The 18,061-nt window shown below is 36.3% G+C and overlaps 1 protein-coding gene across 1 annotated transcript in view; it reads left to right on the top strand.

Moving 5' to 3' along the window:
• The window catches only part of ZNF804B (zinc finger protein 804B), a 230,666-nt gene that overhangs the window by 190,073 nt on the left and 22,532 nt on the right, over positions 1 to 18,061 (top strand). The window contains exon 2 of the mRNA XM_072412811.1: positions 14,360 to 14,503. Coding sequence (XP_072268912.1) covers positions 14,360 to 14,503 — 144 coding nt within the window. The remainder of the gene's footprint in view (positions 1 to 14,359; positions 14,504 to 18,061) is intronic.

The following is an 18,061-nucleotide window of genomic DNA, read 5'->3' as shown; positions in this document are numbered from 1 at the left end:
CTTGTGCTGTTCTACTAATGATCCGGCTTCCAGTTCTTGTAGATGTATAATTGAGGTGCAAATCTTTACGTGGTTATTGTACTTTAGCTCAAGTGAGTTCAGTTTCATCCTTGAGGCTGCAGTGGAATTTCAACATCATTGTACTTTAAAATGGGAGAGATGCCCACATCTGAGGTTACTTTGTTGGCTCATGAACCATCACTGGTTATAAAAAAAGGAGTATGAAACAAACAACATTCAAAACATTTTCAACAGACAATTTCCATTTGTGTTTTTTTTGTATCTTGACTTAAAAAAATGGGAGTAAAAACAGAATCGAATGCAAGGTGATACTATAAAATAATGATGTTGTTGGGCATTGAACAAGTCTTAAAAAAGTACAAAGTACAAAGTAAAAAAGTACAACTAAAGGCTTCTGTATGACAGCGTGAACAAGTTTCAAACACATTTACGTGATGCATAAGTCACATCAAATGCACACATTTTTCCTTCTCCTTTCCTGACAGCCCAGACACTGAAGATCCCAGTGGGAGGGTGACAATTAATAGGGGCAGTGCTGTTGATCAGGAAATCATTGGGCGTGGGTGGGTATGGCCAAGTGTTGATTGACGGGCTTGTAAATCAGTTGCTCTGCTTGTGGCTAAAGTAGGAAATGAATGGAATCCATTGGCAAGTTTCAGTACAATTAGCAGCAGATAGGAACTGCAATACAGTTTGCAGAACGTATACTAGAACTATATAGGGGATATTTTTGGAGCGTTTCACTTTAAAAGGCATTATTAAGGAAATTACACGTTAAGAATATAATAAACATATCAATTATATTATTTCAGTCTCCTCAGGATATACACTTCCTGAAAGCCTATAAATCAACAGTTCAGACAGGGAAGTGCAGATTCCATGCTAAGAGGATGCCTTGAGGAATATCCAAGGGGATATGAGAAATGCATGTGATGCCCAAGTTACGTGTTGTAGACCACTGGTCTATAACAAGACCCTACAGCATCCTGATACTCCAAAGTTTAATTCTCTAACATCATTAAACAAATTAATAAAGTGTATTTAATCCATGAACAAAAACTAAATATATATCAGGTTATCAGTCTTTAGATAATGTGACCGTATTTGCTTTATCTTTTATGGATCTAGTGATCCTACTAATAGCACATTTCCCATCATTGAATGACAACGCTCACTTACTGTACTGAACCTATGGAGGAGCAACGTTGTCATTGTAGACTGCTCTTCTAATTTAGACTACAACCACCTTCCATGCTTCTCATCTCTATAACATATGGATATATCCCATGTAATGTACTATAGAAAACTTTCTGAAATTTCAGATCAGTGCTCAGAAAGTTTAAATGAATGAAAGTTTACAGGAACCACATGTTCACATGAATTTATGCAGGTATTTCCACTAAAATGTATATAGCCTGAACAACAAATTCAGTCATTACTGTAACATTTTTGTTCTTGGGTTTCAATACACTTTTTAATAGTAGGAATATACAATACAATTGAACACCCCAGCCTGTCCACTGCATGTTGCCTATGGCAGCTCAGCAAATCTCTTCAACTTAATAAACTTAACTTAAACTTAAGTCAATTTAATAAATCAGGTCAAATATTATTCAGCTCAAAAATCAACTAATCATTTGACTTGATCAGAGCAGTCTCCCTTTTTCATAGCAATGACTATATTATTCTTTCCATGTCTGAATTGTCAGAGACTTGTAGTCCATCTAAGCAGGTGCCAAAATCTGACAGTTCCACAATTCACTCCTACACTGCAAGAAATTATAGGATTAGAAATTTTTATCCATGACTATGGTATGTAATTAAATGTATCTGAATAAAAAAAAGATATTATTTACACTTTGTAATTTGTCTTCTACAGTTTATAAAATGCCTAGTCTACTTTAAACTGTTATATCACAAGCTTATTTACAAAAAATGAAGGTCTACAGCACCTCCTTCCCTTTTTAACAAACAGAAGCGTATTCTAAGCCACAACAAAAAGCCTGTAAATGTCATTGACTCATATATTACACAGAAGAAATTTTACAAGGAAGAATTACAAAGTTTAATACCAGTAACCTTGTTTTAATAGCTGCACAAATATATTATTGTTAATTGATGGTGGAGCCATAAACACCTTTTTAGGCAGACAAGGGAGTGCGGGATCATCTAACGGGGACTGAAAGCTCTCAGATTGCCATTTATTACAGGCCCTTTTGGTAAATAAGTGTGGGATAGGATGAGTTCACAGGATTAATTGATGCCCCAGGAGAGCTCATGAAACAGCATCAAACTGTAATCAGCTATTTGAATTGTTGTTTCAGGAAGTCTTATGTCTCTGAGGCACCATGAGGAGTGCTCATTACTGTCTGGGTAATGTATTCCCAACAAGTATTTGTAATAGAATTAGCCATACATTTTATACTTTATTCATTTGAGGTTAGCAGTAGATGGAACAGGCTTTCTTTTAATAAAATAAGTTGCTTGTCTTTGCAGGTATGCATGTAAACAGAGGGGATAGTTTAAAAAGGTCACAGCTAAGCAAAATTGTGCATCCATAATGGTGACATAAAAGACGTTGGTCCTTTATGTGATACTAAGCTGTAATTTTATGTTTTTTGATGTATTTGATGGTTTTTATTGGGTGTTCTTAGCACAGCATCCAACCTTCTTCTGTTCTTGACAGTGGTAGGCTTGAAAATGAACCCTGCAACCAATGTGGTCAGATGCCAACATAAGGATATTTGGTAAACCCATTGCCTAGGTTCCCACTTTTCAAGAGTCAACACCACAATCATAAAAGGCTTAACCAACCTAATAAAGGCTTAACCATTACCTTTATTTAAATGTCTTCTATATCTTCATCATAGAAAACTTTCAAGTTAATAGATACAGTGCCAGTGGAAGAGTCTCTTCCAGTATCGGTAATGCCAGTACCAAATAAAGTAGTTTTGCAGCCTATACGCCTCCCTTCTTAAGATACTTTATTCCACCTTTCTACGCATGTTGATTTAGGGTAGCTCTTTATTTTGAATGGGCTCCCAATGCACCACAGCAATATTGGACATGAACCTGGTGGTGCACAGATGGGTCCCATTTTTGCTTTGTGGTGGATTGTCAAGGTGAAAGGTCCTGCAATGAACCATGCACTGGATGGCGTGTTACCACAATGCATAGGTGTGACCCCAGGCATTGCCTGATGAAATAACTGAGTGTATTGACCACCTCCAGGAGTATCCAGACTACCAGTACCAGAGAGTAGAACATATTTCTTCAAAAATTTTAAAAAGGTAGGTTGAAAAAATAAATCATAAGGTCTGTAGCACATTAAGGACATGAGCACATGCACCTGATTCTTGTATGACAATCTTGACCCAATGGTAAAGCATCACACATATCCACATTATATTATATTATTACTATATATAGAGGGCTTGTTTTATAAATAAATTACTAAAAAAAAAGCCAGGAATAAAGCAATTCTTATGTATTTAATAATAATAAGACCCCTGGTACACAACACACACACACATATATATATATATATATATATATATATATATATATATATAAATGTGTGTGTGTTTCAAAGTGCTATATAAAATTAAAACAAAGTTTTACAAAATACAACAAACTGTAAAATAAAAGAGAAAATACTCTAAAAGGGAAACACAACTTTATTACGTATTAGTTATTAGAGCCACATATAGGAACATCTCCCTTTACGAGTCTGAACACTGCATTATACTCGTGCATCGCCTCCTCCTCCTATTTATTGTTCATTTTCTGAGATTTTACACTGCTTCTAATTAATTAAAGTTGTAATGATGCACTGGTAGTCTGCTACTACTGTGAATTATTTCTGCATTGCTAATAAATTAAGTAATTATTCTTAATTATCGCCATTTAAGTAACCTAATGCATTGTAAATTGATTGCAGACATTGCTGCATGCTTTCTCGGTAATGAAGGGACTGGGAGAGTTTAATGCTACTGTTGTGTACGATATGGTGTCTAAATTTGTACTAATTGATTAGCATTCTCAGCTGTCCCTGGATATTAAAAACAAGAGAAGGCAAAGTGCAGAGCCTACAACATGGATTTAGCAGAAACATTGTAAAAGGAAACTTATAATTTACTTGAAGACAAATTCTTAAAGGTACATGCTTGCTTTCTTTTTTAATGGACCCCAAATCCACATAAAATTTTGTAATTCATGTATTCTTTCTTGCAATATATCCAAAATGTAGATTGGACATTTTTTCTATCCATTAATTTTTTTTGGGAACCTTTGGGAACGAAAGATTCGGCCAATACCAATGTCCCAGACCTACACTGTTCTATCTATCTATCTATCTATCTATCTATCTATCTATCTATTTAATATTATTATTATTATTATTATTATTATTATTAATAATAATAATAATAATAATAATAATAATAATAAAACTTGTACTAGAAGTTGCCTCTGCTTAGTTCACTAACAGTTCGCCAAATCGAATCCATTTTTGAGTTGAGTCGTAACTGCACTTAAATCAAATTAAAATCAATGGCAGATGCAAATTTACTTAACAATACACAAAGAACAGCTCCACTAATTACACTGGTTAGATTTTCTGAAAATCCAACCTTAAATCTTTGTATTATTAAAAAAAAAAAAAAAAAAAAAATAGCACTCCCCTTTCCACCTTCACTATTAAAACCAGGACTCTTCAATAGACTCAGGACCAACCTGAATAGGAAATGGAGCAGCAAGCATGTGTGCCCTTCTCTTATTCATTAAAAGGTCCTGTGAAATCAAGTTTTCCAAAGGCATGTAGTCACTTTCTTTTTTGGAAAAACCAGACGCCCCTGACCTGAATGGTGGAAAGGGCCATCGTTGGGGGGGGAGGGGGGGGGCATTTCCTTATAACTTGGTCCAATGTTGTGGGGGGGCCTATTTGGAATCTGGGATGGATTTATTCATCTGATCCAGTTATTTATTCTATACTTGGAAATACATCAGGCACTTTGAACTCTTCTTTAAGTTAATGAATACGGCTGTTACTTTTCTAAGTAAGAAGCTGAGAAATATGCAAAACGTGTTGGAAAAACTGATAGAAATTTGTATCATCTACTTGGAAAAAGAGAAAGGTTCTCTATTCTCTGTCTTATGTGACATGAAAGGTTGTTTGGAATGTAACACAATGCAATGTTATTTTGAGGACTCAATCTTTATCATTGTAATTGTGACATGTACAAATGTTCAATAATGCCAGATGTAAAATTTACCATGGATATTTCCATTTTTTAAAAGTGAATTTTATGAATAAAATTCCAAATACCATCAAATTATCAATTATGTAATGATGTTTTTGGTGTGTAAGTAGTTGGGATGTGGCACAATGTAGGACAGAATGCTCGGTCTAAAGCATACTATTTTATTTATAAGGCATCAACATATTACCACATCTATGGATGCATCCATCTATCTGTCTATCTATAGGTAGCTGGAATACTTGGCATTTATACTTGGTCAAATAATCCGGGAAACAAGCCCGGACACCTGCATTGCAGTAAATGTACAGAACAAGGGCAATTATAAAAATAAAAGTGGAGGAAAATAATACTGGAGAAAAGCCCATTCATTTTTGGTTTATATTTTCAAAGTTATTGAAAAGTAGACTTGCGTATACACTGTAAATGGCTTTCAGAAAGCGCAGTTTGTTGCACTCTAATCATTTCAACTAAAATCTTTCATTACAGCAATATAATCCATTAATATACCGGTAATACATTGAATAATTTATCCTTCAGGCAGCACTTGTTATGGATACTTTGGAGCTTGTTTGTTTCAGACGCACATAGATCAATAGATGTATGTCTAGCAAGCTGACCGACCATTCACCTCCAACCACACTTATAAAACTGCTACCTGATACATTTCTTGGCCGGCTACAGTCAGCTTAAAATACTGCTTAGGTTGGCAATGAGTCATTTAATGATTAGGTGTTCGCTTTACTGTACAGAGAAGATTTAATAGAATGCTGCAAACTGTATTTTAAAATAATCACCTAAAGCAAAAAATAAATAATAGAAGACTAGGAAAAAAAAAATCCACAACCCACCTGGCCCATTTAGGTGCCTTTATCTGGGCTATTCAACTTTAGTCTTTGAGGGCCAAGATCTCCATTGCTCATTTGTCTTCTGTTTTTTCCTGCCTCCTGCATCTACTTTATCAATGACACAATGCAGCACAGCCATATTTATCTGGAGAACTTAAAAACTCAAGAACAAAGATATCATATGTTATTAATACTATTATTATTAATAATAATAAACAGGATTTATAAAGTGCCAACATATTACGCAGCACTGTACAATAAATATGTTGCATTTTTCCAAATATGATGGTTTCCTTTTAGGCTAAAAATCTCTGAAAATTCAAAGCATCGATGCTGATAGAAAATCATTATCCTATTTAATTCCTGTGTACTACACTGAGATATTAAATCTTGTTATCCTCCCCATCTTTTAACCACAGATCACCTCCTTCCTATGTAATGCAGGAGGTTCTTGTGGAGCAGATAAAGAGCACAGCAAAGGGTGCCAATGTATCTTCTCTAAAAGTACCATGAATGTGTGCTACTAGCTAGATCACCAAGTTTAAAATGAATTAAAAAAAAACACAAAAAAAGAAAGCTAATTTTTAAATAACTAATATCCAAGGACTGGTATGCTGCTTTTTTTTTTTGTTTGTTTTTACATTCTATTTTTAAGGGGGTCTATCTGTTCATCCATTGATGAATGGACCCGATGAATGGATTAATGAACAGATGCGATTTGGCCTTGATATGATTTTGATATGATTCCACTGTTATTCGGCCCTCCCCTCAGGCACGTTGTCTTGGTGTCACCCTTGACTCCGCCCTCTCATTTACCCCCCATATTCAGAACATTTCCAGGTCCTGTCACTTTCACCTACGCAACATCTCCAAAATCCGCCCCTACCTGTCCCCTGAGACCACCAAACTCCTTGTACATGCTCTCATCATCTCCCGTCTGGACTACTGTAACATCCTTCTTGCTGGCATTCCACTAACCCGACTCTCTCCTCTACAATCTATCATGAATGCTGCAGCCAGACTCATCCATCCTTCCCTCCGCTCCTCTTCCACTGTATCTTTGTAGTTATCTCCATTGGCTTCCATTTCACCTTAGAATCAAATTTAAGCTCCTGTGCTTTGCCTTCAAATCCCTACACAGTTATTGTCCCACTTACATCTCTGACATGGTTAAAAAATACTCCCCCTGCCGCTCTCTCCACTCCTCCAATGACCTACTACTGACTTCCTCACTCATAACCTCATCACACACACGGTTACAAGACTTCTCTAGAGCTGCTCCAACTCTCTGGAATGGTCTTCCTCGTCCTATTCGGCTTGCTCCTACTTTCTGCTCATTTAAAAGAGCGCTCAAAACCCATTTTTTCAAACTTGCCTACCCGTCTTCTTCTGTCATTTGAAACCACCACTACTTCCCACCACTACATATCTCCCATCCTATTGTGTGTGAAAATCCCCCACCTACTAGATTGTAAGCTCTTCGGGGCAGGGTCTTCTCCTCCTGTATCACTGTCTGTATTAGTCTGTCATTTGTAATCCCTATTTAGTGTACAGCGCTGCGTAATATGTTGGCGCTATATAAATCCTGTTTAATAATAATATTAATAATAATTCATTGATATGATGGATTAATGAACAGATGCGATTTTGTTCTGATATGTTTTGTTCCCTATTCATTAAATGGGGAAATATGTATCTGAACTAAAAAACAGACAAATCAATGGACAAACAATTTATAAATAGACCCCCCTAGAATGGGAAAATTCAAAGTAAGCCATTGCATTTCATAGAGAGAAGCAAGTCACAAGGAGGGCAGAAGGTCGCATGCATCTATTGTATTCTAGGTTTATCTTTTGTCCAGGACTAAAGTTGTATTAGAATTCATGGCTCTGATAATCTTTATTCATTTGTAGCGTAATACCAGAACTGATCATCCCATTAATGCACAAGAAGGATATTCCCATTCAGACGATAACCAAACATATAAAAATGGCAGTGCCAAAGCAATGGAGGAGCCCAAAAAATTGAAAGAATTCTTTAAAGCAACATTTCTCAACATGTGTATAGGAAAGGGAATTTTGCGCTTTTTATTTCTTCACTTTTATCCAAACATTAAAATCGACAAAGTGTCAGTTGCAGTTTGAGAGAATTACTGAAGAAATTTCCAAACTGTTTCTGCAATGTAAAATATGTCTGTAAACTGACAGAAAATAAAAACATGGAACCATCCCACTGTGAAGGCAAGACTAAATTATAAGAGTTTGTTCACCTTTTATCTGCGGTATATTTCAGGAGAATAAAGAATATCCTACAGTCAATGTGAATTCCCTGAAACTGTTCGGGATTAAAGATATCATCAGATTTATGTTTTCATTTTAAGTGCAGACATGTTATACCGGCTACTGTAAAAAATATAATAAGTATATAAAAGACGCTTCCGGGTGTGTATTTCCCATTGACCGATTCATTATAGGCTAACCCTTTAGTAACAAGACCCTCAGTGACAGAATCCCCAGGTTACATATCCCCCACTGACAGACCCCTCATTTAGAGAACTTCCCAATGTAAAAGATCCCTGTGTTACAGTGCCCAGACAGATATTTCAGTGGTAGAACCCTCAGGGACAGATCACCCCCACTAGTGACAGCCCCCTCAGTGAGTGAAAGACCCTCAGTCACAGATGATCAGTGAAAGACCCCTTAGTGAAAGTCTCTTATGGCAGGTCCTCTAGTCACAGATGCTCATTATTAGACTCAGTGAAAGGCCCTTAGTGACAAAACCCTCAATTACAACCCTCCTCAGGTGACAGAACCATCCATGACAGACCTTTCAGGGAGCCCTCAGTGACCGAGTTTCCCATGTGAAAGAACCCGATGTGACAGTGCCCACAGTGGCAGATCTTCCAGTGGCAGAACCCTCAGTGACATATCTCCCACTGGTGACAGGCCCCTTAGTGACAGACCTTCAAAACAGGCCAACAGTGAAAGACCCCTTAGTGACAGTCTCCTATGAGCCTTAGTGACAAAAGCCCAGTTCCCTAAGTTACAGTTACTCCCCTCCAGGTAACAGAACCCTCGGTGAAAGACCTTTTAGGGAAAGACCCTCAGTGACAGATCTCCCCCACTAGCGACAGACCCCTCAGTGATAGACCCTTTAGTGACAGTCTCTTATGACAGATCCTCCAGTGACAGATCTCCATTAATAGACTCAGTGACAGATCCTTAGTCCTAAAACCCCAGTTCCCTCAGTTACAGACCCCCCTCCAGGTAACAGAACCGTCGGTGACAGACCTTTTAGGGAAAGAACCCTCAGTGACAGATCTCCCCCACTAGTGACAGACCCCTCAGTGATAGACCCCTTAGTGACAGCCTCTTATGACAGGTCCTCCAGTGACAGATCTCCCATAACAGACTCAATGCCAGACCCCCAGGGACAAAACCCTCAGTGATAGATCTCAGTGGCAAACCCCCAGTGAGATGCCAAAGCCGGGCAGGCAGGTATTCTATGTTATTTGCAGTAAAGTGAACACTTGGAAATTACATAGAATACCATGAACAGAAGATTAACAAGTTCATATAACTTTTAGTAACAATCTCTTGCAGGTTTATACTCAAAAATTAATTTTTATTTTTCATTTATATTTTATATGCACAGTTGCTTTTTACACCCTCTGTTATTTTCATATTATTTATATTGGTTCTCATCAATAAGGTCATTATGTAAGCAGTATTTGTTAACATGCAATAAAATCTGACTGTGCAGCAAATCTTTATAATTAGGTTTACAGTGACGGATTTTATAACCATTTTCTTAGGGGGGTCGTGGGCGGGGGGGAGTTCTTCCAAGCCCTGGATACAGGTATTTGGTTTATTCTTATCAGCTGTTTTCTGGATCTCTTTACTGACACCGTTAAATACAAATTAATGTTTTTAAAATGTTTTTAATTATCGGGTTCAATGTTGTTGTGTGATATTGGAAAGAACAGTGTTAATGTAGTTGGAGAGATAAGCTGAGATGGTATAATGAGTGGTTTTTGCCTCCTCCAAGAGCTTTTTGGGTTGTAACTACAGAAATAGTTCAGATGGTTTTGTAACGAAAACTTTTTTTAATATTTGTCCAATCTGAGTGATAGGTGTATTCAACAATGTGCAGCGAGTTGGGATATCTGGGTAGTGTAGTAATATCTAGTGAAATGAATTCCCCAAAATCTTTCTTCTGTTTAAAATGTGTGCAAGGTTTTCAAGTTTAGTCTACTTTCCTTTCCTCACGGGATAGAAGAATTGACCTTGTTTTCAATAATTTTAAGGTCTTTGTGCTGAAAGATGATATGCAGAGTTCTAGAGTAATGTAATTGTTTGTATTATATATCTATTTTCTTTTATTTATTCTTCCCCATCAAGAAATTACCAATTTAGACAAAACCTTTATTTCTTCTAAATGTTTTCCAAAAAAGGGGACATGTACACTAAAAAAGACCCCCATGATGAGAGGGATTTTGATTCTTAAATAGAAAAAAGCAAAAGTTTTCCATACGCAATTGAAATGTTGTGGTAGGGATTGAACTACTGTACTGAAAACAAATTATTTAAATGTTTTATCAGTAGAGTTGTCTTCTAAAATAAATTAAGATTTTTATCAATTATGGTCACATCCTTGATGCTAGGATCATGGCAGAATAAAGCTGCCAGGGGCTCATTTCCCAGGAAATAAAGATACATGGTGGTAAGGGGCATTCTTGATCTGTGCCCCTATACAGAGCAAATTGTTTGTAAAGAAGTCCTTTAAAGAGGCATTTTGTAAGTCTAAAGAGCAAGAACATACCTTGCTATTATTCTATATTTTCTCCCATTTATGTAACTTCGTCAACTGCTTGACTTTGGTCTGGCATCTATTGTTCCTGCTACTTTGGGTGGCACATGGTCACATTTGATTGATATTCCCAAAGATGAAATATACCACGCTATATTCTTTTTGTATTTATTTATCAACCTTATGGCTTTTAGAATTTACCCTATTCAATTTTTTTTTTTTTAACGCAATACATATAATGTATATGTGTATACCGTATATATATATATTTATATATACATACACATTTTAGCTGTATCTAAGTAATAATTGCCTAAACTGATAAAAATAAAAACTAAACAAAAAAAGTCCATGAAAATTAATGTGCTGTATAATTATGCATAATTATTATGTATGAAGCTACTGCAAAAATTATTGTTTGATATAGACCATTACTGCCGAATTTACAGCACATCGGTTTCCTAATGGTGACAATAAGGCAAGAATCATATTCTGCAACGGATTAATCAAATAATTTCCCTTTGCTAATTCCAACATCAAAGAAAGGTACAAACACCCGAACGAAGAATAAAATAAAGAGCCCATGAAAAAAAGACAGATAGGCTGATATGTTTTTCTTTTGCAGACATATGTTCAAAACGCTTAAAAAGCAATCTGTAGCATCCTATTACCATATGCATATCCCCTACTGTGTCTATATATTTTAACACAGTGTGTCTTCCTATAGCGAGGCTGAGAGTAAAAATAGTCTCTGCTAAGAATGTTAAAAAAAGAAAGATAAAAATCATGTAGGAAGCACTTATGCAATATTCGTTCAACCCTTTCAATGCCTGTGTTGCCTTAGAGGTGTCCCAATTCCAGTATCCCAACCCTGCTCAATGTTGGGCACATATGAGAAAATGCTGGCAGACTTACCTCTTTATGCATAAGTAGTGTTTTTCCACCTGTTTCCTTCTCCATAATTGAATGTAACCCAGGAAGTGTGGGTTTCCAGGGTTGCCATATGGTTGGTAAGAATAAGATTTGTTGCCTATGTTATTAAAAGGATAAGGAACATATGGTTGGGAATTTTTTTCCCCAGAAAAGGTGACAATCCTAACTGGGTCCTTGTGGGAATGTCCACAGCTCCTCCACCAACATACTCCATTCTTTAAAAAGATCTCCTGCTGCTTCTTTCCCAGCCATGAAAAACTCCAAGTGATTCAAGGTTTGGGGAAGTGTTATGTAGGGGGGGGGGGGGTCTAATACTGAGATAAGCTGGGAACAATTCCATTGGGCTCAAAGATTTTGGAAAGTGTTGGTGAGCTGGTGACATCACATGAACCCAAGGAAAAAGGTAGTTGCCCATGCATACAGAATTATTCCAACATAGGGCATCATCTGACACTCTGTAGTGTTCCCGTATCCCCCAACAATGTGGGGGTTATTTGTTAAGAACTAGTGATCAAATTGCCACATTTTCTAAAATATTATAATTTTTTATATTGTTGATTTGTAAATGATCACCCTTTCCTAAATAATCCTAAACGGAGAAAAGAAAGTGGCAATATTTTATCTATCTTTTAACCACATCATAATGAATGACCCCAATGTCCTGAGGAATCCATAACACTACAGAGTGTCAGAGAATGCCACCTGTCGGATACGTTAAGTATTCAAACATTGGGCGATGCCAATTCTTCTGTTGGTTACTATGTTCCTGTTCACCAGCACCTTCCAATATTCCTGAGCATTAATCATAAACTCTATTCACTTGAATAGTGTTTGGATAAACATTTTTCCAGAGGCATTGGTGATCAGTACCCATAGACTCACATTGTATCAGTTGAAAACCAGAAGGTTGGTAATAGCATCAGCTAGCTATTAATAACTTACCATCACTGGTCCTAAGACACCCATTCAAAGTTTGCCATTACCCAGGTTCCCTTATGATATCTATCTTCTCTAGTCATGGAGAGCTTTAATAACTGAGGCTCAATGTCTCTGCCTCCCAGTAGATAGCAAAACTATCTTCACATCAACTGCAAAATAGCTTCTGCAGTTACAGGTCATCTTTAAATGTTATCTAGGAACCATTACATGCCATGTAAACTGTATTTTTTTACCTGTCTAAAAAATCCTCATGTATATTTCATGTATATTTCACCCAGCACGGTCATATTCTTTTATCCTTTTAGCTGACCACAAACTGCCCACAGAATACTTTTATGATGACCAATCAATGTCCATCAGCCACAGATACCAGGAGCCAGAAAACAAAATTTGTAATTTAAACAAGCATAATGGATTTATTTTTTTGAGGGGTAGATAGCACTCTAAACAGGAAATAGGAAAGGGAAGTTCAACCCAAATGCTTTCCTAGTAACTCACATCAACAAAATACATTTCAGTGCCGGGCATCAATTTTAATGGGATTGTATTTTTTCAGTATGCATAACAAAGAGATCATCTTGATGCATTGATCTTTTCAATGTATGTTTGTCTTTTAAAACTTGGCTTTGAGCATAATTTTTAATATAATTTGTACATAGAGGAAATCATATAAGCTGATTGCACTCTCAGTTAGCAATGCTACACAATCGACTTTATTTATTAAAGTTCTTCAAGACTGGAGAAGATAGAACATAGGAGAACCTGGGTTCCAACAGATCTGGAATGGATCTGGTCCAGGTATGCTGGATGAGACAGGTTCTCCCACGATAGTCTATCTTCTCTAGTATTGAAGAGCTTTAACTAATCAGTCCCAATGGTTGGGCTTTACTTCTTATTCTTGCAATTCAAGTCTATGCATTTGCTGTGTGTTGGTGTGTAGATGGTAGGCAGAGTTAGAGCAAAATAAGTTTTATCTTTTCTAGTTCTACAAATTGTTACATTTTTAGTGTATGCACTGGCATTATGGTCGCTGCCACTGCTAGATACATACTCTCCATTTGTCCTTGCAACCATTGTCACCATGAAATAAGGTGACAGCAAATTTCATAGTTTTTCAGGTTTTCAGGGAACCCCTTCTATAAATACTAAAGCCACAGCTCACAGTGTATTAGTGTGGTGGTCAGTAGGAAGAATGCTTCTTATATTGCTGGTCATTGGGAAGTATGTCACCCCGACAGATAGCCAAGATCATTGTGTCACCTAATCTGACCTAAAAGCATAAATTGCTCAAAGAACCCCTAGCAACCTCTGGGGGAACCCTGATTGAGAAACATTACTCTAGTGTAATACATCAAACTCAAATCAAAGTAAACTGAATTGACTCTAGCACAACTTCATTGTTTGGCAAATTGCATTAGCATTTGAAGCCTGCTTTCACTTATTGTCTGGAATTGTTTCAAAAAATATATATATATTTTCTAATTATCTTTTTTCTATTTGACTGCAAAGCCAGCGACAAATCAACAATCTTTTCCTTGTCTTTTGTTTCAGGGCTACACGGAGAAAGGAAAAAGCATAGCGAATGCTCTGGAGGACCTGAAGGCTAATTTCTATTGTGAATTATGTGACAAGCAATACCACAAGCACCAGGAGTTTGACAACCATATTAATTCTTATGACCACGCTCACAAACAGGTAAGCCTAAAATTGCATGCGTCGATGGCCCATTAATATCACTACTGAAATCTGCGGCTGGGGTGTCCTGCTGGGATGGGTCAGAGCTCCACTGTTGGAATTCATTTTTTGTTTTAATTAATCATCGTTCAGAATACTTCAGCAACTCCAGACTCATCTCCTCAACCTGCTGAAATCAGACTCACTATAAAGAAAAAAAAATCCTTTATATGAAAAGAAATAAAAAGCTGCCTTCGGCTTTTTACAGATACATGAACTTTGGAGCGGTGTGTGAGTATAATTAGATACAGTCTCTCATAGATAAACTGTTAAATTACAAATATCAATCGCTGGGAGAAAAACGGTTGTCTTAAAATTACTCGGAAAGTGAACTAAATGTTCGAGCTCCCCAAGTACAATCAGTGGCCGCACTAGAATATTAATTTTGGATTATTACGTTCTGAATTTTTAAAAGACAAGAGAAATGCATGCCAGGGAATGCAGATTAGCAATGCAGGATGGATCCTAACAATACAAGGAACATTTCTCTATTGTTACAGAAACAAAGAATTAAAATCATTTCCAATTTTACTGCCACCTTCCTTATTGTAGCCCAGACCACCATGGCATTTACTTACTTATTTCTTCTTTCTTGCTCCCTACAAAAGGCATAATAATATACCTATATATTTCAAAGCCATTATTTCTAGAGACTCTTTAATCACTGGCATGGTACCAATGGGTTGGCGTAAGGCCAATGTGGTTCCAAAAAGGGATTATTACCAGGTAACTACAGACCCATTAGTTTAACGTCCATAGTTGGAAAAGTCTTGGAGAGTTTGATAAAGAACCACACAGGGAAGTTTCTGCTAGAAAATATTATTTTAAGTGATAGTCAACATGGCTTCAAGAAAGGCGAAGTTGTCAAACACATTTACTCTCTTTTTATGAGGAAGTAAGTAAACAGGTAGACATTAGAATAGCAGTTAATATAGTGTACTTGGACTTTGCTAAAGCATTTGACAATGTACCCCACAGACGGTTAATATGCAAGTTAGGGTCAATAGGTTTAGAAAAGTCAATCTGTAAATGGATAGAGAACTGGCTTAAGGTTATAGATAACTTGGTCTAAGGTTATTAGTGGTGTACCTCAGGGTTCAGTGTTGGGACTTTTACTGTTTAACATCTTTATAAATGATATAGAGTTTGTGATTGAAAGTACCATTTCTATGTTTGTAGATGACACCAAACTATGTAATGGAATTAAGTCCATACAGGATGTCTATAATCTACAAGCAGACCTGGATGCAGCCAAGGGGCAAATTACATTTAATATAGATAAATGTAAAATTATACTTGCGTGCTAACAACATGCATGCTTCATACTGTCTAAGGGGAATACATTTGGGGGAGTCAGAAATGGAAAAGGATCTGGGGGTTCTGGTAGATCATAGACTTAATAACAGCATGCAATGCCAAGCTGCAATATACTTTCTTCAGAGCCCGTTGATCCAGGGAACATCTGATTGCCTCATGGAATCAGGAAGGAATTGTTTTCCCCTGTTGAAGCAAATTGTACCAGGGGTTGTTTGGACCAACTATGTCCACAGTATTTTATATCTGGGAAATGTTTATTTTCCTAGTGGATAAACTTGATGGACTTATGTCTTTTTTCAAACTAACCTACTTTGTAACTATGTAACTAAAAAGAAGAAGAAAAAGTTGTGTACTAAAAAAGTACACTGTAACTTTGATACATAATGCTTTTACAATGTAGATAAAATCCAATCCCTTCCATCTATCCATCCTTTCACCCACCCATCTACCTGTCCATCTATTCATCTACTCATCTAGATATACATCATATCTATGTACCTATAAATCTCTTTCTCTCTTTCTTTCTTTCTTTCTTTCTTTCTTTCTTTCTTTCTTTCTTTCTTTCTTTCTTTCTTTCTTTCTTTCTTTCTTTCTTTCTTTTCTTTCTTTCTTTCTTTCTTTCTTTCTTTCTTTCTTTCTTTCTTTCTTTCTTTCTTTCTTTCTTTCTTTCTTTCTTTCTTTCTTTCCATCCATTCATCTACTCATTTACAGTATCTATCTACCCACCCATCTATATATCCATCCTGTTAATTATCTTTCTTAATAAATAAAAAAAAAATGGAAGCAGGCACATTCTTCATCTTACACTGAGCTGTGTACAAGCAAGTAGAAAAGATTACGAGCAGTCCGGTATGTTTGTTTTTTGCAAAATGGACTTATCCTCTCCCATTCAAAAATAAAGAACCAGTCTGCTTAATGTCTTCATTTTTAGATAAACTACCACTTTACAATAGCTTAGTGATTAAGGTAAAGCTTTGCCAATGTAAACCATCCAGTGATGTGCAAGCAAAAATCTTCTAAAGAGAAACTGACTTTGCTAATATTCTGTATTCCTTACTCTGAATATTCTGAATTCCATACATAAACCCCAATGTTTTTCCTTTATGCCCCCAAAAAGTCAAAGATCTTGCTGATGGTATATCAATTCCATTAGACAAACCAATACATGAGCTACCTAAAACTTAAATATGAGTTTTGTTTAAATGCTGAGTGTTCTGAAACCTGTGCCATGCAGCAGAAGTGGATGCATACGTAGAACTGCATACAAAACTGCAAAAAGTGTAGACACAGCAACTTGTTTAGCTTGTTACTAGATTACTGGAAACTAATACAGTAAATAAATGCATTGACTCATCAAGTACTCAATCCCATGTCTACCAAACATCATTACTGTGCATTTTAAGTAAATTAATGTGAAAGTACAATATTGGAATCATTTGGATCTGGATTTTTTTTGCTCTGCTGTTCATTTTTAATAAACATATTGATGGTAATGTCAAGCCTAATGCCTTTTAAATGACACCAATAGAATGAAAGCGGCCATCTTTGGGTTGTACCAGTATTCCTAACCCTTTAAGCTATGAACTAAAAATGTATGTCATTGTATTACTGAGAGAATATATGGTGATACAAGGAATATATTCATCACTTTTTTATATTTGATTTATGTAGAATACATGTAATCTCAAATCAGTAATTGCGTGACTTTCTGCAGACTGGAAAAATCTAAATGTATATACATAGGAGAATCAAAAAACTCCCTAATCTATCAGTTCACCTGAATTGTTTTTCTTATGGCTTAGCATGGAATTGTATCAAGGATAGAAAGTGAAAGTTTCCTGTCTATCTTCTTTGATGGTATCCTGAACTGTTCTATAATTCAAAGCCTCTGTAATATTCACATTGGAGAATGATGCACTATCCCCATATGAGCATGTGTTACACAGTTACTGCTATCTACAAATGCACCCAGTCTGTGTTAATGCTCAATGCCTGGAAGGCAAGTGGAAAGGACAAGGTGAAAAGAATGCACAAGGTGTGGTCGTTTCTCTTTTTCAGAAGGAATCTTTTATTATTTATTTCTCCTATATATATGCATGCAGATTGGTCCTGTCACACAATTTCTGATCTGAGATTGCTGGTTTGTATTATTCTCCATAGATCAGACACATTCAAATGCTTATATTCTGGATCAAAATGTAA

This window comes from Pyxicephalus adspersus, chromosome 5, assembly GCF_032062135.1.
Source record: "Pyxicephalus adspersus chromosome 5, UCB_Pads_2.0, whole genome shotgun sequence".
Classification (NCBI taxonomy): Eukaryota; Metazoa; Chordata; class Amphibia; order Anura; family Pyxicephalidae; genus Pyxicephalus; species Pyxicephalus adspersus.
The sequence above is the reverse complement of the archived record's forward strand: the minus strand, read 5'-3'. Positions and strand labels throughout refer to the sequence as shown.